This window comes from Lithobates pipiens, unplaced genomic scaffold, assembly GCF_037356315.1.
Source record: "Lithobates pipiens isolate NorthernLeopardFrog02 unplaced genomic scaffold, aLitPip1_a1.2 Scaffold_18, whole genome shotgun sequence".
Taxonomy (NCBI): domain Eukaryota; kingdom Metazoa; phylum Chordata; class Amphibia; order Anura; family Ranidae; genus Lithobates; species Lithobates pipiens.
Genome location: NW_027507758.1, coordinates 492,296,009 through 492,319,804, shown reverse-complemented (window position 1 = coordinate 492,319,804; position 23,796 = coordinate 492,296,009). Strand labels below are relative to the sequence as shown.

General features: G+C 47.6%; 1 protein-coding gene across 1 annotated transcript in view; it reads right to left on the bottom strand.

Moving 5' to 3' along the window:
• Positions 1-23,796, bottom strand: part of LOC143988770 (apolipoprotein L6-like) — a 74,208-nt gene that overhangs the window by 23,734 nt on the left and 26,678 nt on the right. The window contains exons 4-9 of the mRNA XM_077488604.1: positions 18,052-18,093; positions 17,893-17,949; positions 16,109-16,150; positions 11,524-11,565; positions 11,180-11,206; positions 8,573-8,614 (exon numbers count right to left, since the gene is read on the bottom strand). Of these exons, the coding sequence (XP_077344730.1) occupies positions 8,573-8,614; positions 11,180-11,206; positions 11,524-11,565; positions 16,109-16,150; positions 17,893-17,949; positions 18,052-18,093 (252 nt within the window). The remainder of the gene's footprint in view (positions 1-8,572; positions 8,615-11,179; positions 11,207-11,523; positions 11,566-16,108; positions 16,151-17,892; positions 17,950-18,051; positions 18,094-23,796) is intronic.

Here is a 23,796-nt window from a genome sequence, read left to right as displayed (position 1 = left end):
TTCCTTTCAGCAGATTCTGGGTTAATAACCACCAAGTGAGGCTTTGAGCCACTCTTGGGGACAGCTGCATTGGCAAGTCTAAAGCTTAAATTTTTTTGTTCCAAGCAGACAGGATACTGTTTTGCAACAGTCTTGAATGGATCTGAGCATAGGAAATTGCTTCGAATGAAGCTACCATGGTTCCTAGCAACCTCATGTAGAGGCGAATGGGATTGCCATTTGACCTGACCTTCTGCACCAGCTCTCCTATGGAGTTGAATTTTGCTTGAGGCAAGAACACCCTTTCCTGGGCTGTATCAGACCCAAGTACTCCAGCCTTCTTAGCGGTATTAAGGAAGATTACTCTAGATTGAGAATCCAAACCAAACTTTTCAGATTGTTGGTTGTAGTGCGTACGCTTTGCTCCAAATAAGTCACTGATTGATCTATAAGCAATAGATCAGTAGATCTCTTCCTAAAAGGATAGAAACTACCAACCTGATTGTCTCCATGCGAATGGAGCGGATCTTCAGGAATTGATTTAGCTTTCTTAGATCTATAATGGGTCTGACATCTCCATTTGGTTTTGGTACCATAAAAAGGTTTGAATATAATCTCAGACCTTGCTCTTTTGTGGGTATCTGTATGATCACCCCTTGAGATATTAATCGGTCTAGTGCCTGAAACAGGGTGTTTTTTCTCTGGATCTTTGGGAATGCTTGACCTCAGGAAGCAAGGTGGTGGAAAGTCCCGAAATTCCAGCTTGTACCCCAGCGTTACCGTGGAAATTACCCATCTGTCCTGAATTTCCTTTTTCCAGACTTCTGAAAATTGCAGAAGTCTTTCCCCCACCTTGGTGAGGGGGGGTTGCCTCTTCATGATGAGGCTTTAGGATTCTGTTTTGCAGATTTCCTACCCCAGGGCTTCTTTTGAGCCTTCTTCTTTTGAGTCTTTCCTCTAGAGTCTGATGGTGGAGGCCTTTGCCACTGCCTAGAGTCGGAAGCCCCTGGCGCAGGGGAAAGAGTCCATTTAAATGCAGGGCATTTATCTTTTCTTTTGACTGGTAAAAAAGTACTTTTCCCAGCAGAAATTGTCTTGATATATTTATCCAAGTCTTCTCCAAATAGTCGCTCCCCATGAAAGAGGAACCCAGTTAGAGGTTTTTTGCATGGTGTTTTAGCTGACCAATTTTTTAACCACAGGATTCTCTGCATATGTACAAGCATAAGCGTGAGGCGGGATACCAGGTGAATAGAGTCTTTAATGGCATCTATGGAAAAACATAATGCCTTAGGTAGTTCAGCCAAATCCCAAGCTTGTTGTGTAGGAAGCTCTCTAAGGGCCTGTTTAAATTGGTCCTTTAGGGATTGGCAGGCGCCTATCGTGGCGACTGCAGGCTGAGTGACGGCACCTGCTATGGAAAAAGCAGATTTTAGCAGGGATTCCAATTTCTGATCTGTTGGATCTTTAAGTATCTGCAGAGGCGGCTCTAGGCTTTGTGAGGCCTTAGGCAAAATTTAGACACGAGGCCCCACTCACGCCCATAATGGATAAAAAAAAATTCAAGCAAGTAAAAATGGCTGCAGAAAGATGCGTGGATCTAGCCCACAGGCGATCAGCACCACCTCCAGAGCACCCTCCTCAGATATATGCAGCCAATACAACATCTGGGACAGGTGACAAGCCCTCTAGGATTTCCCCCTTTGCCTTGGGAGAATGGGAAGAGGTGTCATTGAATCATTCCACATCCACAGAGGAAGGAGAGTGGGGGGATCCCAGCGCAGTGAGGGAGGGTGACAGGGAGGGAAAGAGAGTGAGGGAGCGGGGGAGAGAGAGAGGGGGGAGGGGGAAGAGAGGGAGTGAGAGAGGGAGAGGGAGGAAGAGAGAGGGAGAGGGGAGGGGGAGAGAGAGGGGGGAGAGAGGAAGGAAGAGAGAGAGGGGGAGGGAAGAGAGAGAGGGAGAGGGAGGGAGGGGGAGGAAGAGAGGGGGGGGAAGAGGGAGGGAGGGGGAGGGAGAGGGAAAGGGGGAGGGAGGGAGGAAGAGAGAGAGAGAGGGGGAGAGAGGGAGGAAGAGAGAGAGAGGGGGAGAGGAAGAGAGAGAGAGGGGGAGGGGAAGAGAGAGAGAGGGGGAGGGGAAGAGAGAGAGAGGGGGAGGGGAAGAGAGAGGGGGGGAGGGGAAGAGAGAGAGAGGAGGAGGGAAGAGAGAGAGAGGGGGAGGGGAAGAGAGAGAGATGGGGAGGGGAAGAGAGAGAGAGGGGGAGGGGAAGAGAGGGAGGAGAGAGAGAAGGGGGAAGGGTGAGAGGGGGGAAGGGAGAGAGAGGGGGGAAGGGTGAGAGAGAGAGAAGGGGGAGGGGAAGAGAGGGAGTGAGAGAGGGAGAGGGAGGGGGAGAGAGAGGGGTGAGAGAGGAAGGAAGAGAGAGAGGGGGAGGGGAAGAGAGAGAGGGAGAGGGAGGGAGGGGGAGGAAGAGAGGGGGAGGAAGAGGGAGGGAGGGGGAGGGAGAGGAAAGGGGGAGGGAGGGAGGAAGAGAGAGAGAGAGGGGGAGAGAGGGAGGAAGAGAGAGAGAGGGGGAGAGGAAGAGAGAGAGAGAGAGAGGGGAGAGAGGGAGGAAGAGAGAGAGAGGGGGAGAGGAAGAGAGAGAGAGGGGGAGGGGGAAGAGAGGGGGAGGGGAAGAGAGAGAGAGGGGGAGGGGAGAGAGAGAGAGGAGGAGGGAAGAGAGAGAGAGGGGGAGGGGAAGAGAGAGAGAGAGAGGGGAGGGGAAGAGAGAGAGAGGGGGAGGGGAAAGAGAGGGAGGAGAGAGAAGGGGAAGGGAGAGAGAAAAGGGGGAAGGGTGAGAGGGGGGAGGGAGAGAGAGGGGGGAAGGGTGAGAGAGAGAGAAGGGGGAAGGGAGAGAGAGGGGGGGGAAGGGAGAGAGAGAGAGGGGGAAGGGAGAGAGAGAGGGGAGGGGAGGGGGAGGAGGGGGGGGAGGAGAGAGAGAGAGGGGGGCGGGGAGAGAGAGGGGAGAGAGGGGAAGAGAGGGGAGGGGGGAGGGGGAGAGGGAGGAAGGTGGAGAGAGAGATCTCTAGCCCCGTTCCTGTCTGTAGCCCCTCCTGTGTACCATGTCCCAGTCTGCAGTGCCTGTCTATGGAAGCTGTGTGTGATGCTCGGTACGTTACCTTCCATGCCAGCAGGGTGTTCATGACGGCCAGCAGCAGGCAGGGTCCATTCTCAGTCTGGGTGGGGACAGTGTCCTGCTCCTTCCAGAGGATCTGGTACCTTCCATCTGTCCTCGTTTTCCGGCCCCAGTCAGCCTGTACTCCAGTCCTGGGAAGTCTTTAGAGCTCGTCTCCAGGACTATCGATCCTTGCAAGTCTCGCTGCTCAACTTGCCCACCAGGCCCGGACTGGGACAAAAAATAGACTGAGCAGCCCATGATAGCGGTCTCTTCCACACTCCCCAGCCTGAGAGACCCCTGCAGCAGCCTAAGTGAAAAGAGGGGAAACCTAGCAGAGCTGCCCGGGGGTGAACCCAGAAACAGAACCAGAAAGAGAACAGGGGTGGCGGAGAGCATTGGAGTGAGGCTGAGAGCAGCAGGGGGGGCAAGAGTGTGGGGGGCATGAGCACTAGGGGGAAGAGAGCACTGGGGGAGCTAGGGCACTGGGGGGGTGCACTGGCGGGAGTGGGGAGCCTGGCAGGGGCAGAGAGCATGGGGGTGATGGAGAGCATAGGGGCCAGAGAGACCTGGGGAAGGGGCAGAAGAGCATAGGGAGGGTGGGGGGTGGAGAGCACCAGGGGAGCTGGATAGCACAGTGTGGTAGAGAGCATGGGGGAAGCCAGGGAGCACGGGGGAGGTGGGGGGAGTTGGAAAGTACTGGGGGGAGCTGGATAGCATAGTGGAGTGGAGAGCATGGGGGGAGCCAGGGAGAATAGTGGGGGCTGGAAAGCACAAAGGGGAGCTGGAGAGCACTGTGGGGGGAGCTGGAGAGCACAGGGGTAAGTTGAAAGCACAGCGGGAGCCTGGGGGGCAGAGAGCACTGGGGGGGGACTGGACAGCACAGGGGGCAGAGAGCACTGGGGGTGCAGTTAGAACTGGGAGAGGTTAGGGAGCACGGGGAGCAGAGAGCTCTGGGGAGCTGGAGAGCATGTTGGTGGGAGCCAGGGAGCACGGGTTGGTCGGAGAGCACTGGGGGGAGTGTATGGTGGAGACAGGGAGGACCAGAGAGCACTGGGGGGAGGAATCAGTGGGGGGGGAGCCAGGGAGCACAGAGCACTGGGGGAGAGGTGGAGAGAAGTGGGGGGGCGACTGAACATGACAGTGGGGGGAGAGCACTGTGGGGGAGCACTGTGAGGGAGCACAGGAATGGGGGACTGGACAGCACAGTGGGGGGAGAGCATGGGGGGAGAAGTGGGGGGGGCTGGACAGCACAGTGGGAGAGCACGGAGGACCAGAGAGCACTGGGGGGAGCCAGGAAGCAGAGAGGGTATGCAGGGAGAACTGTGAGGAACCAGGAAGCATCGGGGCAGTAAAAGAGTTAGATAGGAGGAGCTCCGGTGATCCCATCCCAGCGCTTGCTGCAGCCTGGCCGACCCCCGCCAGAGATCGTGAGTGAGTGCCCGGCCGTGCCGCCCTCCTGTGTGCCTGGATAGGAGGAGCGGCGGGGACAGCTGCATATGGAGGAATTGAGCTTTCCATATTCTTTCTGCAGCCAGCGAATGCCCGCAGAAGAAGCGGTCATTCAGCGGCTGCAGGAGGAATATGGAAAGCTCAATTCCTCCACATGCAGCTGTCCCCGCCGCTCCTCCTATCCAGGCACACAGGAGGGCGGCATGGCCGGGCACTCACGATCTCTGGGGGTAGTCGGCCAGAATGCAGCAGGCGCTGGGATGGGATCACCGGAGCTCCTCCTTCCCCTTCACAGTCATAGGGCAGGGATATTTTCCGCAGCCTGGCCGGACTCCTGACCCCAATAGGCAGCCGGCCAGACGCGAAGAGGCCAGGTGGGTGAGCGGCGTGGGCTGCAGGAGCAGGAGCAGCTCAGTTGCTTTAGGGCCCCACATGGACTTGCGGCCCGCCCGGTGTGCCCTATGGCTGCCCGCACGGCTTTTACAGATGGCACCTGGAGCCTGTTGTTCAGTCCAGTGATCGAGCAGATGTAAATTAGGCGGCCACGAGGCCCCTGTGAGGGCGAGGCCTTAGGCGGCCGCCTAATTTGCCTAATTAGAGAGCCGCCTCTGAGTATCTGTGCATTGACTACGGACAACTTAATTTATTATTCACATTGGAAATCTCAGCATCAATTGCTGGTACTTTCCATCTTTTGGAGAATTTCTCCTCCAGAGGATAGAGAATTGAAAACCTCTTAGGAGGGAGAAAATGTTTATCCGGTTTATCCCATTCCGAAAATATAACATGTTAAAATAATGCATGTGCAGGTAACGCATGATGGGAAGGTTTTAAAGAACCTAAGGAAGAAGCCAAGTTTTACTGAGACTCTGTTAGAGGCAGCATGAAAGTGGAACAAACCATTTCTGTAAGAGATTGTATTAGCAATTTTTCAGATTGAGAAGCTGAAAAAGCAGAAGAATCATCAGTTTGTTTCTCTTCCTGATTGATTGCGGATAAAACCTCATGGTGTGCAACGCTCCCCTTGCAAAGCTGAAGTGGGGGAGAAGAATCTAGCACGGTTCCTATACATTTGAATGGAGGATGCTATGAAAGCCACTAATCTTTCTTCCAGACCCTGAAGGGAGGAGGAAAGAGCATCTTTAGTCACGTATACAGGTGCAGAGATGTGAGAGGCAGCTGCACCATCAATTTGTTCCAATGGCTCACCCTGAGTTGCCATAATTGGTAATTCAGGCGAGGATGACAGCAGGGAAATACAGATGGAAATCCCAATGTCTGGGGGTGAAACCTTTACTCTTTTGGTTTTTGTGGTGTCTTTTTTGGCAGGCATAGTCCTAAGTACAAAATCAGAGGCGCTATACAAATTGCACTAAATCTCTGAAAATAGTCATAAGTTTTAAAGCTGCTATAAAGTTCAGCCTAGTGCTGGAAAAAGAGTGTCCGTCCTGTATCAGGAAGGCCAGTTTTGCAACCCATATGTGTCCCAGAGCTTGTTTGTCCCTGTGTGCAGGCAACTTGTTTCTTTCTCATCAGCAGAGGAGAGACTGACACAGCTCTATATTTATCTGCTATTAGCCTGCTGTGCGTCCTTGTGGATGTTTCAGGGCACCTGTGATAGGCCCCGCCCCTTTTTCATTTAAAATGCTTGCGGCTCCTGAGCGCAGCGTTTTTCGAGTCCCAGGCACAACATGAAGGGGGGCGGGGTGACAGAGCCTCCTGCAGTGAGGCACAGACATGTGTGAAAATACAGCCACAGTAACAGACTTTAGAGGTAAAATAGTGGGACCTTCCACTTCCCCCGAGGTGGGGGGGGGGGGGTAAATGTAAGAGGGTGCAGCGCTGCTGTCCCCCTAACCCTCTGGCCCCATCATAAGAAAAATACATTTTTTGCAGATTTTTTACCTTGCAAAATCTCCTTCCACACACTGAGCAGCCAGACACAGAACCGAGCAAACAGTGAGACAACAGAGTAAGGTATGTGCATAGACTCCCTCTAGTGGAGATTTTAAGGCACAACAACATCTTTTCTTTAAAGTGGTAGTATGGTCAATTTTTTAACTTTTACCTACAGGAAAGCCTATAATAAGGCTTACCTGTAGGTAAAAATAATATCTCCTAAACCTGTACGGTTTAGGAGATATTCCCCTCGGTATGCGCCGCTGACTGCAGCGGCGCATGCGCACAAGGGGGTTCTCTCCGTGAAAATCCGGCAGCGCTCGTGCGGCCGGACTAAAATCTCCCGCGCGCATGCGCGGGAGTGACGATATCGCGGCTCCGGCCACTCACAGCGCCGGAGCCGCGATACCCGGAAGAGACGCCGAGGGAGCATGTCGGCTCCCTCGGCGTGGATCGGGCCAGATGTCGGGGCCTCGTTCTAAGGTAAGTATTTCATAATGAGCTAGTATGCGGTGCATACTAGCTCATTATGCATTTTGCTTTGCAGGTTTAAAAAAAAATAAAAATAAATTGCGGGTTTACTACCGCTTTAAATGAAAGAAATGCATAGATGTTTTTAATATCTAAGTTTTCTTCCTTTACCTTGTCCTCACAATAGGATTTTTCTGAATTAACAGAAAATCCAACTTTCACCCATCACGGCAGGTTAGTTTAGCAAACATTCAAGTACTGGGTCCGTAAATACAGGGTTCAACTGCCTTGGGCCTTGTATAAGCACCCCATCAAGAAGCTTGAGGTAATGTAACAAGACCTAAGCCCTGGATTCCTGGGGTCCAGCTCTACAAAGAGAGGCATTACAGGCAAAACCTTGTGCTTTTGGATACAAGATCCCAGGTACCATCCAATTTAGGCCTCAGTGCCACTTCTGGGTGGACCTGGCTTCTTTTTATGGAGGAATTTGAATCCAGCATGGATCCCTCCTGGAGCTCCTCAGAGCACTTCTTCACTCGAGACCAACACCGTAGACACTGGCGCGCCGGTCGGAACCTCCATGAGTCCGATCGCGGGTCCCGTGGACTCGTTCGCATCGGGGATACCCACGATCGCCTCATGGGGAGGAAGAACGGGGTGATGCTAATGTAAACAAGCATCTCAGTAACAGTGTCACTGATCTCTGTTCTGTGTAATCAGAAAAGAGATCAGTGACGTGTCATACACAGCCACGCCCCCCCACAGTTAGAAACACGCCCCTAGGACACACTTAACCCCTACAGTGCCACCTAGTGGTTAACCCCTTCACTGCCAGTGTCATTTACACAGGAATCAGTGCATTTGTATAGCACTGATTGCTGTATAAATGACAATGATCCTAAAAATGTGTCAAAAATGTCCGATGTGTCTGCCATAATGTCTCAGTCATGATAAAAATCGCTGATCGTTGCCATTACTAGTAAAAAAAAAATGTATTAATAAAAATGCCTTAAAACTATCCCCTATTTTGTAAACGCTATAACTTTTGCGCAAACCAATCAATAATCGCTTATTGTGATTTTTTTTTTTTTTACCAAAAATATGAATTGGCCTAAACTGAGGGAAAAAATTTTTTAGATTTTTTTGGGGGGGTATTTATTATAGCAAAATGTAAAAAATAATGCGTTTTTTTCAAAATTGTGGCTCTTTTTTTGTTTATAACGCAAAAAATAAAAACTGCAGGGGTGATCAAATACCACCAAAAGAAAGCTCTATTTGTGGGACAAAAAGGACATCAATTTTGTTTGGGAGCCACGTCGCACGACCATACAATTGTCAATTAAATCCACGCAGTGTCGAATCGCAAAAAGTGCTCTGGTCTTTGGCCTGCAAAATGGTCCAGGGCTTAAGTGGTTAACAAGTATTTAACAGAATTTGGCGGTCATATAGATGCTCTTAAAAACAAACTGAGCTCTGTAGTAAATGTTCACTAATAGGGTTTGCCTGCTAACTATGATCATTTTCAAAACTTAAGGTTAAAAAATTCCTCTCTGTACAGAGCTTTAGTATTTGTTAATATGCACTGTAATGTGTGTTACATGGTTTTTACACTGTATGTTTTACCGTAATAAGCAACTGTCCCATATCTGCCTGTAAGTCATCTGCCTGTAAGAACAAAAAAAACGAAAAGCTAAAGTAAATATGCAACAGTAACATGCAATAACTCATATTTAGCTGCACCCCAGCCTGACAGGCTTGCATCCATTGTGAGAAGCTTCCATAATTGAAAAGGAAAGGGCTTCCTCATTAACTCCCGCGCTCAACTGGAAATCCACCATACCCAGCCCTGGGGTTGGAAGCAATAAATTGGTCTAAGGACTGAATGTGCTTGCACCACCAATGCTTGCACCAATATGCTTGTGGATTAAAAATGGGCAAAAGTACAGCCTAGAAGGTAACAACCGTGAGACCCAAAACCCTCATGCAGGCACCAACCAAGGGCCTCTTCTGAGCCCAGAGGCTCTGAGCATGAGAGCAAAGGGACATACTTTGTGTAGCACCCTCTAGTGTGCTACTAGTGGAGTGTAGGCAAATTTATGTTTTGATCGTAGTCAACTTGTGAGTCTAAATTGGGTCAAGGGTGTATTGCAGGTCAGGCTGGGTGACTCAGACGGGCTGGTGTCTGGTGCTTCCCCCTGGTTATAGAGGTTTGAAGAAATTTCTAGTAGTTAGTGGGCGGAAGCCAAGAGGGTTGATCTGCATACTTAGGGGAACTTGGCCAATCCCTAGGCAATGGGCCTGGCAGGTGGTTGAGCCAGTTCTTAAATATGGATGACTCAGACTAGCAGGGAGTTAGGTTAAAGATGGAGTGCTGAGGAGACTGTCGGTGGCCTTGGAGGGGAACCCCTGGTCTGGGGGGGTGGGGGAAGGGGGGCTTTGCTTCAGGCTGGAGCTTGCGCTGGCTTGGGAGAAGGAATCTTGTCTAAGAAGCAGCAAAGCAAGGAGGACAGTGTGAGTACATCAGCACACCTAGGGATTTACAGGGGGAGAGACTGGCACATGTAGTAAGCCTTTCAGGAAGACAACATTGTGCATAATCTTTCCTTTCCCTTGTCCTAGGAGATGTTTGTAGCAGCTGGGTGGGCTGGTGAAGAAGCAGCCAGGTGGGCTGGTTGTTCTTGCACTCAGTAGAGCTGGGATTAGTGTCTACAGTGGAGTTGGAGATACTCCGGTATGACTAATGCCACGTACACATGACTGGATTTTATGGCAGAAAAGGTCCGATGGTCTTTCCGACGGACTTTCGACAGAGTTCCGATGGTCTTACGAACAAACGAACTTGCCCACACCACACAGGGGCGGACTAAAGTCCATTTGAAAGTCTGTTTGTTTTGAATGTGATGATGTAAGATGGGACTAGAAAAGGAAGTTCAATAGCCAGTAGCCAATAGTTTCCCTTGCGTCGTTTTTGGTCCATCGGACCAGCATTCAGACGAACAGTTTTCCCGATAGGGATTGAGTCCGTCAGACAGATTTGAAACATGTTCTATTTCTGGGTCCGTCAGAATTTTTTTAAGAATAATGATCAGATTATCCCCCACACGATCGGAATGTCCAACGGACTGATTCCGTCGGACCTAGTCTGCCGGAAAGTCCGGTCGTGTGTACGCGGCATAAGAGTTCCTAGTCCTTAAGGGGCTTTTGCATTTTTGATCATCAGAGACTGTCAGTGTCCAGGAAGGAGGACAGTTCTGGACCGTATACATAGGGAGGAAGTTGTCCCTGTTAGTGTTGCAATCAAGCTGGGCATCCCGTAAATCCTATTCCCCATCCAAGTTATTACCCCTAATAAACAACAAATACCAAGCTCAAAGACTATTCCTTGTGTCTGGATTAATGTGGAAAAAACTTGTTGCCTGGCTGTGCAGGAGTATGGAAACTAGTCATCTGCAAGCCCTACAGGGATAGTGCTGCATTTGTCATGGGCAGAAAGACCATGGATAGGCAGGGCCTTGTCTAGTTGCACTGGATTCCATGGTAATTTCAGTGCATTTTAAAAAGTAGTGCATGCACTACTTTGGTGCCATATGGTGTGATTTTAGCCCATTCAACATAAATGGGCTGAAATTGCACCACTCAGAACCGCACGTGAATCACACAGGAATGCACAGTGGGTTCCTGTATGATTAATGTGCGAGCATGACGTAAACCAACCCTAAATGCTGCTCTTACAGCCTTATGCTTGTACAGACGGTACCAAAATCAGAAGGGGGTTGTCATCTGACAGGCTGTTGTGCAAAGTTCTTACTGTTAGTACGCTCCTTTCAACAATTGTTTTCCAATTTTCGGCCAACAAATGTTGTATGACAGGCTAGTAAATTTTTGTCAAACGACAGCTCCACATCAGATTTTCAGATGGTCAGTACAGAAATCCGTCACACAAAAGTCAAAAATACAAATGTGCATGCTCGGAAACAATGCTCACCAAACACAAAATTAGCAGAAGGGGCCCAAAGGTTGGCACTCGTAGTACGTCACTACGTTTGTGTTTATGGCGTGACAATTTGTGTAACGCGAGTATGCAAGACAAGATGCTGGCACACGCCCTTTTGACAAAAATCAGACGCTCGGTTGTCCAATAATCGTACCGTGTGTACGAGGCTTTAGTGTTTGTTAATATGCATTATATTGTGTGTTGTATAGATTTTTACAATGTATATTTTAGATTACCATATCCAGCAACTGTTCCTTGTCTTCCTGTAAGAACAAAAAGTTATATCAACATCTTTGGTATATCAGTATTTTCATATATGAAAATGTCCTTACATTGCTAAGTAGTAAATTCCATTTAGCATACTGTACCATTTTTATTATTCCTAAATAAACACCAGCTCACGGCCTATAGGTGCACTCTAGACTGAGCTCTGTAGTAAATGTTCACTAATTGGGTCTGCCTGCTAACTATGATCATCTTCAAAACTTAAGGTTAAAAAATTCCTCTCTGTACAGAGCCTTAGTATTTGTTAATATGCACTGTAATGTGTGTTATATGGTTTTTACACTGTATGTTTTACCGTAATCAGCAACTGTCCCATATCTGCCTGTATGTCATCTGCCTGTAAGAACAAAACAGGTGAAAAGCAAAAGTAAATATGCAACACGCAATAACTCATATTTAGCTGGCTAAAAATAAGCATTTTTATTTTTTAACCCTAAACAAAGAAAATATAGTCAATATTATACATTCTCTTTGAAAATTAAGCTTTCATGATGCTCCCTAAGCTCTCTTTAATTCCAGTCTGTGATCACTAAATACAGAAATATTAGCTGTTGCTTTAACAAGTATTTAGCAGAATTCTACGGTCAATTAGATGCTCTTAAAAACAGTTATGCCACGTACACACGACCGGACTTTTCGAGGGACTAGGTCCGACAGTCTTTCCGACGGATTTTCGGCGGAGTTCCAACTGACTTTCCGAATGAACGGACTTGGCCACACACAATCGCACCAAAGTCCGACAGATTCGAATGTAATGACGTACGACCGGACTAGAATAAGGAAGTTCATAGCTAGTAGCCAATAGCTGCCCTTTCGTTAGTTTTTGTCCATCGGACTAGCATACAGACGAATGGATTTCTCGGTGCGGCGGATTTCCGGTGGGAAAATTTAAAACATGTTCTATTTCTAAAGTCCGCCGGATTTTTGACAAGCAAAGGTCCGATGGAGCCCACACACGATCGAATTGTCCGACGGACTCGTTCTGTCGTACCTTTGCTGTCAAAAAGTCTGGTCGTGTGTACGTGGCATTAGACTGATCTCTGTAGTGAATGTTCCCTAATGAGGTTTGTCTGCCAAATATGATAATCTTTAAAACTTAAAGTAAAAGTAAAAGGTAAAACTTTTTAATTTTGCTTTGGAGAGAGTGGAGAAGGATTAGAACACCTGTCAGCTTTATTTGCTGTCCATGCCCCCATTAGGGAGATTAGTCTATTAGTCATGTTTACCATTATCATTGAAAGTGAAAGTAAAGCAAAATCCCAAATTTTGGGTTGTCCCCAGAAAAGTAATAGAGGGAAAATCTTCTAATGGGGGCACTAGTTCTGGTGACCTGGGGGGCCCCAAGAAATTCTCTTACTTTGCAGGGATTTACGCTCACTTCCTGTTTGGCTATGGGACAGGAAGTGAAGAAAAATCTCTGCAATGGAACACAGATGGCAGAAAAACTGTCCCATATCTGCCTACAACCCACTTGCCTGTAAGATTAAAACAGGTGAAAAGCTAAAGTAAATATGCAAAATTCACATGCATTACCTCGTGTTTACCTGGCTAAAAAAATAAGCATTTAAATTTTATTTTTTTTACCCTAAACAAAGTATAGTCAATGTTGTATATTCTCTTTGAAAATTAAGGTTTCATGATGCCATCTAAACTCCCTTTCATTCCAGTCTGTGATCACTAAATACAGAAATATTAGCCATTGCTTTAAGTATTTAGCAGAATTCTGTGGACAAATAGATGCTCTTAGGCTGGATTCACACCTATGCATTTTTAGTGCTTTTTGCATATTTGCACTACAGAACGTGTTCCATAGGAAACCATGTTAAATGGACTGCAGTGCAAATCTGCAAAAAGCACCAACAAATGCATAAGTGTGAATCCAGCCCTAGAAACAGTAATACCACATAAACACAATCGGATTTCTCGTCGGAAAAGGTATGAAGGCTTTCCGACGGGATTCCGCTCAAGTTTGCCTTGCATACACACGGTCACGCAAAAGTTTGCTGAAATTACGACTGTCAAGACCGCGGTGACATACAACACTACGACGAGCCGAGAAAATGAAGTTCAATGCTTCCGAGCATGCATCGAATTGTATCCGAGCATATGTAGGAATTTTGCATGTCGGAATTCCCACAGACGATCGCATTTTTGGGTAGGAACTTTTCTCGACTGAAAAATTGAGAGCATGCTCTCAATCTTTTGCTGGCCGGAATTCGGCCAGCAAAAGACCGATGGAGCATACACACGGTCGTATTGTCCAACAAAAAACTCTCATCGGTCTTTTGCGGGCCGAAATTCAGATCGTGCGTACGCAGCATGAGGCGGCGTACACACGCGGGGACTGTTTGCCGAAACTAAGTTCGTCAAACAGTCCGCTCAAACTTTTGAATGAACGAACACGCCCACACACGGCACTTTTTGAGCGGACAAATACGGCAAACTTTGTTCATCGTACTAAGTCCGCGCAACTTTTGAAATGAGCGGACTCGCCCACACACGAGGCAACAGTCCGCTCATTTCGAGCACGTGTCAAGGTAGGCGGGGCCCGCGACGGAGACGTCGCGGGCTCCGCCGCCTGGAATGGACTTAAAGGGGAACCCCAACGCCGAAAAAAATCGGCGTGGGGGTACCCCCAAAGTCCACAACAGACCCTTGTCCGAGCACGCTACCCGGCCGGCCAGGAAAGGGGGGCGAGCGCGCCCCCCCTCCCGAGCCGTACCAGGCCGCGTGCCCTCAACATGGGGGGGTGCCTTGGGGAAGGGGGGGCCGCGCGGCCCCCCACCCCAAAGCACCTTGTCCCCATGTTGATGAGGACAAGGGCCTCTTCCCGACAACCCTGGCCGTTGGTTGTCGGGGTCTGCGGGCGGGGGGCTTATCGGAATCCGGGAGCCCCCTTTAATAAGGGGGCCCCCGGATACCGGCCCCCCACCCTATGTGAATGAGTATGGGGTACAATGTACCCCTACCCATTCACCTGTAAAATAAAAGTACCCAAAAAAAAAACACAACACACGAGATAAAATATTTTATTGCACAGCTCCGGGGGTCTTCCGTCTTCAGGGGTCTTGTCCCCCTCTTCGGTTCTTCTGCCGGGCCACCGCGCCTTCTTATAGCTCTTTTGCAGGTGGTGGCCCGGTCTTCTGTCGCCGCCTTCCGTTCTTCTGTCGCCGCCTTCGGTTCTTCTGCTGGGCCACCGCGCCTTCTTATAGCTCTTTTGCAGGCGGTGGCCCGGTCTTCTGTCGCCGCTGTCGCCGCCGCCTTCCGTTCTTCTTCTTCTTCTTCTTGTTCTTCTTCTTCTCCAGGAGATGTTGACACGTCGCTCTCTCCGGCCGGAATGCCAGAGCCGCGCTGAGCGGCCACTTATATAGTGACAATGGGGCGGTGTCACATGGTATATGTCACATGGGTTGGTCACATGGTGACCCCGCCCCCTTACGATGTCATAGTCCCCATGTGACATCAACCCATGTGACCAACCCATGTGACATATACCATGTGACACCGCCCCATTGTCACTATATAAGTGGCCGCTCAGCGCGGCTCTGGCATTCCGGCCGGAGAGAGCGACGTGTCAACATCTCCTGGAGAAGAAGAAGAACAAGAAGAAGAAGAAGAAGAACGGAAGGCGGCGGCGACAGCGGCGACAGAAGACCGGGCCACCGCCTGCAAAAGAGCTATAAGAAGGCGCGGTGGCCCGGCAGAAGAACCGAAGGCGGCGACAGAAGAACGGAAGGCGGCGACAGAAGACCGGGCCACCGCCTGCAAAAGAGCTATAAGAAGGCGCGGTGGCCCGGCAGAAGAACCGAAGAGGGGGACAAGACCCCCGAAGTCGGGAGAAGAGGCCGGCGGCGGGGAGGAAGAAAGCCGGACTCCTCCGCTAGCAAAAGAGCTACACGAAGATAGCGGAGGAGTCCGGCGAGAAGACCCCCGAAGACGGAAGACCCCCGGAGCTGTGCAATAAAATATTTTATCTCGTGTGTTGTGTTTTTTTTTTGGGTACTTTTATTTTACAGGTGAATGGGTAGGGGTACATTGTACCCCATACTCATTCACATAGGGTGGGGGGCCGGTATCCGGGGGCCCCCTTATTAAAGGGGGCTCCCGGATTCCGATAAGCCCCCCGCCCGCAGACCCCGACAACCAACGGCCAGGGTTGTCGGGAAGAGGCCCTTGTCCTCATCAACATGGGGACAAGGTGCTTTGGGGTGGGGGGGCCGCGCGGCCCCCCCTTCCCCAAGGCACCCCCCATGTTGAGGGCACGCGGCCTGGTACGGCTCGGGAGGGGGGGCGCGCTCGCTCGCCCCCCTTTCCTGGCCGGCCGGGTAGCGTGCTCGGACAAGGGTCTGTTGTGGACTTTGGGGGGGACCCCCACGCCGATTTTTTTCGGTGTTGGGGTTCCCCTTTAAGTCCATTCCAGGCGGCGGGGCCCGCGACGTCTCCTTCGCGGGCCCCGCCTACCTGGAGACGCGCTCGTAATGAGCAGACTTTCCTCCGAGCGGGAACAGTTTGCTCATTTCGAAAGTGGCCTACACACGGGCGGACTGTTCGCTCAAACAAAGTTTCAGCGGACAGTTTTTCGGAATTTCCGAAAAACTTTGTTCGTCAAACTGTCCGCTGAAACTGTCCGGTGAAGCCCCACACACGAGCGGACTGTCCGCTGAAACACTGTTCAGCGGACAAAGTTGAGCCAACAGTCCGCCCGTGTGTACGCGGCCTTAGACTGAGCTCTGTAGGAAATGTTCACTAATAGGGTTTGCCTGCTAAATATGATAATCTTCAAAACTTCAGGTTAAAAAATTCCTCTCTGTACAGAGCTTCGGCATTGGTTAATATGCACTGTAATGTGTGTTATATGTTTTTTACACTGTATGTTTTACCGTAATCAGCAACTCTCCCATATCTGCCTGTAATTCATCTGCCTGTAAGAGTGGAACAGATGAAAAGCTAAAGTAAATATGCAACATTCAACGCAATAACTCATATTTAGCTGGCTAAAAAAATAGCATTTTCATATTTTAACCCTAAACAAAGAAAATATAGTCAATGTTGTACATTCTCTTTCATGCCCCTAAGCTCTCTTTCATTACAGTTTGTGATCACTAAATACAGAAATATTAGCTGTTGCTTTAACAAGTATTTAGCAGAATTCTACAGTCAATTAGATGCTCTTAGAAACGTTAAAAAGTTAAAGTATTACTAACGGCAAAACTTTTAATTTTGCTTTGGAGAGAGTGGAGAGGGATTAGAACACCTGTCGGCTTGTATTGCTGTCTGTGCCCCATTAGGGAGATTTGCCTTCTCTATTAGTCATGTTTGCCATTATCAATGAAAGTGAAAGTAAAAGAAAATCCCAAATATTGGGTTGTTCCCAGAAAACCAATAGACAGAAACTCTTCCAATGGGTGCACTAGTTTTGATGACCTGGGTGTCCCCAAGAAATTCCCTTAATTTACTGGGATTTCAGCTCCCACCCTGTTTGGCTATGGGACAGGAAGTGAAGGGAAATCTCTGCAATGGAACACAGATGGCGAAAAAGAAAATCTGACAGGGTTAATAACCCTCCCTTGCTCTAGTCAAAATCAAAATAAAAATAAATGGTTTTGCCTATAGTTCTACTTTAAGGTTTAAAAAAAATCCTCTCTGTACAGAGCCATAGCATTTTGGCTGGACTGTATTGTGTTCTGCCTGGCAATAGGTGTGGATGTCACCTTTGACAGGCATTGGAACGCAGTTCGGTTGGATGCATTGGGTGCTAATCTTTCTCGGAACCAATCAGTGGGTGAGTAGTCTCGCTGTGTATTCTGGGAAAGGGTACTTAGGGTACTGAGGTCACGTGGTTCGAGGTTCCGGTCCAGAAGTATGTTCTTACTCCATGGTCCTGGTTCTCCTGGTCAGCCCCCAGAGGCCCCCATGGCCTGGGGTGCGGATGCATCCGTTTCCTAGTCTCTGGGCTGGCTAGCCCGAGGCACAGTAACTGGAAGGAGGGTTCCAAGGTGGTCTGGTGCCGTCTCAGTTTTGGAGAGGCCCAGCATCTGAAAGCGCAACCAGGGGAGGACTCTTCAGAAGAGGGCCACGCACAAGGTGGACTGCTCAGCAAGAGCCTGGAACCTAAGCTGGAAAGGACACCACGTGAATCCACACTCGTACAGTATCGCCGGACCGGCTTCAAGATACTGGTACCATATGAGAGTTCTCTAATTTCATCCATCAGTTACAACCAATTCTGTGAGAGAGGCTTTTCTTTCTAAAGTTCAACAACCAAGTCTGTGGCAGAGACTTTGCTTTATCTGAATCACCTGTGGGTTGCTAAATTCACCAAAAGGGGATTTATCCGATAGTTGTAATATCCAGTTGCGAATGGCTATTCGTTGGATTGCATACAGAGAGACATTCAAGTGTCAGCAGTTCCAAGAGTCCCTGAGCTTTTCTACCTATACCCTCTATTCCCTACTGAGATACTGTGTTTTGTTCAACGTTATGCAAATAAAAATCCCTAAAGCGGATCCAGTGTCAGTTTCTGCAGTTCATTGGGCCATCTACCACGGGAAACCCCTAGACGCACACGAGGTCAAGAAGGTAACGGTAAGCCCAAAAATAATCAGCCGCTACTTCGGGGGTAAGTGTTACTTGTGTTATATGTTTTTTACACTGTATGTTTTACCGTGATCGGCAACTGTCCCATATCTGCTTGCAAGTCATCTGCCTGTAAGTCATCTGCCTGTAACAACAAAACAGGTGAAAAGCTAAAGTAAATATGCAATGTGTGTTATATGGTTTTATAACACATATTGTTATATGGTTTTTACACTGTATGTTTTACTATAATTGGCAACTGTCCCATATCTGCTTGCAAGTCATCTGCCTGTAAGAACAAAACAGGTGAAAAGCTAAAGTAAATATGCAACACGCAATAACTCATATTTAGCTGGCTAAAAATAAGCATTTTAATTAAATTTTTTAACATTCTGCCTATCTACTTTAAGGTTTTTTAAAAAAAATCCTCTCTGTACAGATCCTTAGTATTTGTTAATATGCGCTATAATGTGTCTTATATGGTTTTTACACTGTATGTTTTACCGTAATCAGCAACTGTCCCATATCTGCCTGCAACCCATCTGCCTGTAAATCTTCTGTCTGTCAGACCCCTTTCACACCACACCGCCCTTTGCGTTGGCGGTAAAACGCCGCTATTTTTAGCCGCGTTTTACCGCCGGATTTGCGGCACATTTCGGCCGCTAGCGGGGCGTTTTTACCCCCGCTAGCGGCCGCAAAAGGGTTAAAACCACCGGCAATACGCCGCAATAGCGGCGTTTTGCCGGCGGCATTACAGCGCTGCCCCATTGATTTCAATGGGGAGCAGCGGTGGAGGAGCGGTAAACACACCGCTCCTTCACTGCTCCAAAGATGCTGCTGGCAGGACTTTTTTCTGACGTCCTGCCAGCGCACCGCTGTAGTGTGAAAGCCCTCGGGGCTTTCACACTACACACAATGGTGCAGCTTCTTTAGGGCGGTTTGCAGGCGCTATTTCTAACGCTATAGCGCCTGCAAAACACCCTGGTGTGAAAGGGGTGTAAGATTAAAAGAGGTGAAAAGCTAAAGTAAATATGCAAAATTCACACACAATACCTCATGTTTAGCTGGCTAAAAAATAAGCATTTAAAGTTTATTTTTTTAACCCTAAACAAAGAAAGTATAATCAATGCTGTACATTCTCTTTGAAAATGAAGCTTTCATGATGCCCTCTAAATTCCTTTTCATTCCAGTCTGTGATCACTAAATACAGAAATATTAGCAATTGCTTTAACAATTATTTAGCAGAATTCTGTGGTCAAATAGATGCTCTTAGAAACAGTAAGCCCTTGTACACATGGTTGGACATTCCGACAACCAAATCCATCGGATTTTGTCTGAAACTGTTGCATACACACAGTCGGACAAAGTTGTCAGAAAATCCGATCGTACTTAACGTGATGACGTTATTTCGTTAGGATGGGACTACGTTCAGGCTAGTAGCCAATAGCTTTGGTTTAGGAATGTGATCTGAGCATGCGTGGCACTTTGTCCAATCGGAATTCTCTACACATGATCGGACAAAGTCCAATCGGATCATGTTGTCGGAAAATTTTATAGACAAGTTGGAAAACTTGGTCCGTTGGATATTCCGACGGAAACAGTCCGATGGAGACCACACACAGTCGGATTATCCGACAATACGGTCCGATTGGACACATTCCATCTGAATCTCTGACTGTGTGTACAAGGGCTTAGAGCTCTGTAGTAAATGTTCACCAATAGGGTTTGCCTGATAAATAAGATAATCTTTAAAACTATATAGGGCATAGCATTTGTTAATATGCACTGTAATGTGTGTTATATGTTTTTTATAGTAATCAGCAACTGTCCCATATCTGCCTGTAAGGACAAAACAATTGAAAAGCCACATTTGCATGCAGTACTTCAAATTTAGCTGGATAAAAAAGGATTTTATTCCATTGTGCAGTGAAACTGTGGATACAAAGTACAGCGTGAAGAAGCATCATAAAGTACAAACAGTTGCAGAATATAAAACACCTAAGGAGAGGGAAATTAGCTGGTGGAAGGAAAGCATTCTCCTAAGGATTTTTCCAGTTTCATGGTGGCTGCACTGCCTCTCTCTAGTACAGATGGTCTAACTGGGCTGCACGATGGCAATGATCCAGTATGGGGGGCAAACGATGTTATGTTTGGGCAACATCAACTGAGACAGGCCAATCTGAGAAGTCACATTATTACTGAAAAAAAGAGCTACAAGTTTTGTGCAAGTATATAGCAAACTGAATAATCTTTTTAAAAAGTGTTGAGAAGCCGTTATGAAGACCCCTTATCTCCCTTTAGTTCCAATTTGTGATTGCTGAATAACGAAATGCTAGCTGTAGTTTTACCAAGTGCTTAGCAGAATTCAAGATGCTTTTAGAAGCAGCTAGACTGAGCTTTGTACATGCTTTGCAAATGTTTAGTAAATGCCCCCTAATGGGGTCTAAATACCTAGAATAGAATTTTTGACATACCAGTAAAATCCATCTTCTGGAGTACAGTACAAGACACAGGCTTCTTTAAATTCTTACATCTGGGTTATATGTAGCTGCATCAAGGTGATTGGACAGTGGAAAAAAGCTGCTTGGATATCCCCCATATATCCCCTTACTCTCCAAGCTAGCTTCAGTTTAGAGAACAGAAGGATGGTCCTGTACTGCACTCCAGGAAGCAGATTTTACTGGTAAGTAAAACTAATTTTCCTGAGCATATAATACAGGATACAGGTTTCTTTAAATCCTTACAACTTGGATGTCCAAAAGTAGTCCAACCAAGGAGTGGGAAACACAGCAACACTTTTACTTTTACAGCTTTTACTGCAGCTGTTTGAGGTTCCCTGGACCTGGTGAAAAAAAAAGCTGTCCATTTTATTGCTAAATGTGAAGATCCACATCTGGTGTCCGTCACATGTGGCAATGAGCTTGAAAGACCTCCATATGGAGGGCCTTTTCCCCTGGATCCAGACACTGATGACTGAGAAAGTCCACCTGACAATATTCCATGCCAGGTATGTGAAAGGTGGACAGTGCCAGAATGTAAAGTTCTGCCCAAGAATGGATCACTTCTGCTTCCTTTTGAGAGACATAGCTCCTGGTGCCTCTTTTGGTGATTGATGTAGGCTATGGCTGTACAAAACTGGAGTCCAGCATTAAAGGGACAACTGAATCACTCTGAGTTCCTGAATTTTGATGGGAGAGTGAGATTCCTCTCACTCCCATGTCCTCTGCACCAAGAGGGTGTCCAGGACTGCACCCCAGCCTGACAGGCTTGCATCCATTGTGAGAACCTTCCACAAATGAAAAAAGGAAAGGGTTTCCTCCCTATCTCCAGTGCTGAACTGGAAATCCACCATACCCTGCCCTGGGGTTGGAAGCAATAAATTGGTCTAAGGACTGAATACGTTTGCACCACATTACAATGTTGTGGATTAAAAACTGGGCAAACAGTACAGCCTAGAAGGTAACAACCGTGAGACCCTAAAACCCTCATGCAGGCATGAACCAAGGGCCTCTTCTGAGCCCAGAGGCTTTGAGCATGAGAGCAAAGGGATGTACTTTGTGTAGCACCCTCCAGTGTGCTACTAGTGGAGTGTAGGCAAATTTACATTTTGATCATAGTTAACTTGCGAGTCTAAATTGGGTCAAGGGTGTATTGCAAGTCAGGCTGGGTGACTTAGACATGCTGGTGTCTGGTGCTTCCCCCTGGTTCTAGAGGTTTAGAGAAATTTCAAGAAGTTAATGGGCAGAAGCCAAGAGGGTTGATCTGCATACTTAGGGGAACTTGGCCAATACCTAGGCAAAGGGCCTGGCAGGGTGGTTGAGCCAGCCCTTAAATATGGATGACTCAGACTAGCAGGGAGTTGGGTGAAAGATGGAGTGCTGAGGAGACTGCCGGTGACCTTGGAGGGGAAGCCCTGGTCTGGGGGGGGAGGGGGGCTCTGTCTCAGCGCTGGAGCTTGGGGGGAATCTTGCCTAAGAAGCAGCAAAGCAAGGAGGACAGTGTGAGTACATAAGCACACCTAGGGATTCACAGGGGGAGAGACTGCCGCATGTAGCAAGCCTTTCCGGAAGACAGCATTGTGCTTAATCTTTCCTTTCCCTTGTCTTGGGAGATGTATGGTGCAGCTGGGTGGGCTTGTGAAGAAACAGCCAGGTAGGCTGGTTGTTCTTGCATTCAGTAGAGCTGGGATTGGTGTCTACAGTGGAATTGGAGATACTCTGGTATGCAGCCTACAATAGGTTATGTTACTTTTTAACCACTTCAGCTCCGGACCAATAAACACCTTAAGGACCAGAGGTCTTTTTGCAATTTCGCACTGCGCTGCTTTAACTGGTAATTGCGCGGTCATGCAATATTGCACCCAAACGAAATTTGCGTCCTTTTCTTCCCACAAATAGAGCTTTCTTTTGATGGTATTTGATTGCCTCTGCGATTTTTTTTTTTTGCGATATAAATGGAAAAAGAGCGAAAATTTTGAAAAAAAAAGATATTTTCTTCTTTTTGTTATAAGAAAAATCGAATAAACTAAATTTTAGTCATACATTGAGGGCAAAATTTATTCAGCCACATGTCTTTAGTAAAAAAAATGTCAATAAGCGTATATTTTTTGGTTTGCGCAAAAGTTATAGCGTCTACAAACTAGAGTACATTTTCTGGAATTTACACAGCTTTTAATTTATGACTGCCGATCTCATTTCTTGAGGTGCTAAAATGGCAGGGCAGTACAACCCCCCCCCCAAATGACCCCATTTTGGAAAGTAGACACCCCAAGGAAATTGCTGATGGGTATGTTGAGCCCATTGAATATTTATTTTTTTTGTCCTAAGGGATTGAATAATGACAAAAAAAAAAAAAAAAAATTTTTTTTACAAAAAGTTGTCACTAAATGATATATTGCTCACACATGCCATGGTTATATGTGAAATGACACCCCAAAATACATTCTGCTGCTTCTCCCGAGTACGGGGATACCACATGTGTGGGACTTTTTGGGAGTCTAGTCGCGCACGGCACCCCGAAAACCAATCACCACCTTCAGGATTTCTAAGGGTGCAAATTTTTGATTTAACTCCTCACTACCTATCACAGTTTCGAAGGCCATAAAATGCCAAAATAGCACAAAACCCCCCCAAATGACCCCATTTTGGAAAGTAGACACCCCAAGCTATTTACTGAGAGGCATGTTGAGTCCATGGAATATTTTATATTTTGCCAAAAGTTGCGGGAATATTACAAACTTTTTTTTTTTTGCACAAAGTTGTCACTAAATGATATATTGCTCACACATGCTATGGGCAGAAGTCAAATTACACCCCAAAATAAATTCTGCTGCTTCTCCCGAGTACGGGGATACCACATGTGGGGGACTTTTTGGGAGCCTAGTTAACTAGCTACCTAGCGACACTAGCGACACTGATGCAGCGTTCAGAAAAATTATCGCTTAGTGACACTGGCAAAAGGGGGTGAAAGGGTTAACTAGCGGAAATCAGGGGGTTAAAACCATTATTGGGTAGTATATCGGGGTACCTAGCGCTATAAAAACCTGGCGGTGAACCTAAAAAAATAACTAGCTACCTAGCGACTGTAGCGACACTAATGCAGCGATCAGAAAAACGATCGCTTAGTGACACTGGCAAAAGGGGGTGAAAGGGTTAACTAGCGGCAATCAGGGGGTTAAAAACATTATTGGGTAGTATATCGGGGTACCTAGCGATATAAAAACCTGGCGGTGAACCTAAAAAAATAACTAGCTACCTAGCGACACATGCAGCGATCAGAAAAATGATCGCTTAGTGACACTGGCAAAAGGGGGTGAAAGGGTTAACTAGCGGCAATCAGGGGGTTAAAAACATTATTGGGTAGTATATCGGGGTACCTAGCGCTATAAAAACCTGGCGGTGAACCTAAAAAAATAACTAGCTACCTAGCGACTGTAGCGACACTAATGCAGCGATCAGAAAAACGATCGCTTAGTGACACTGGCAAAAGGGGG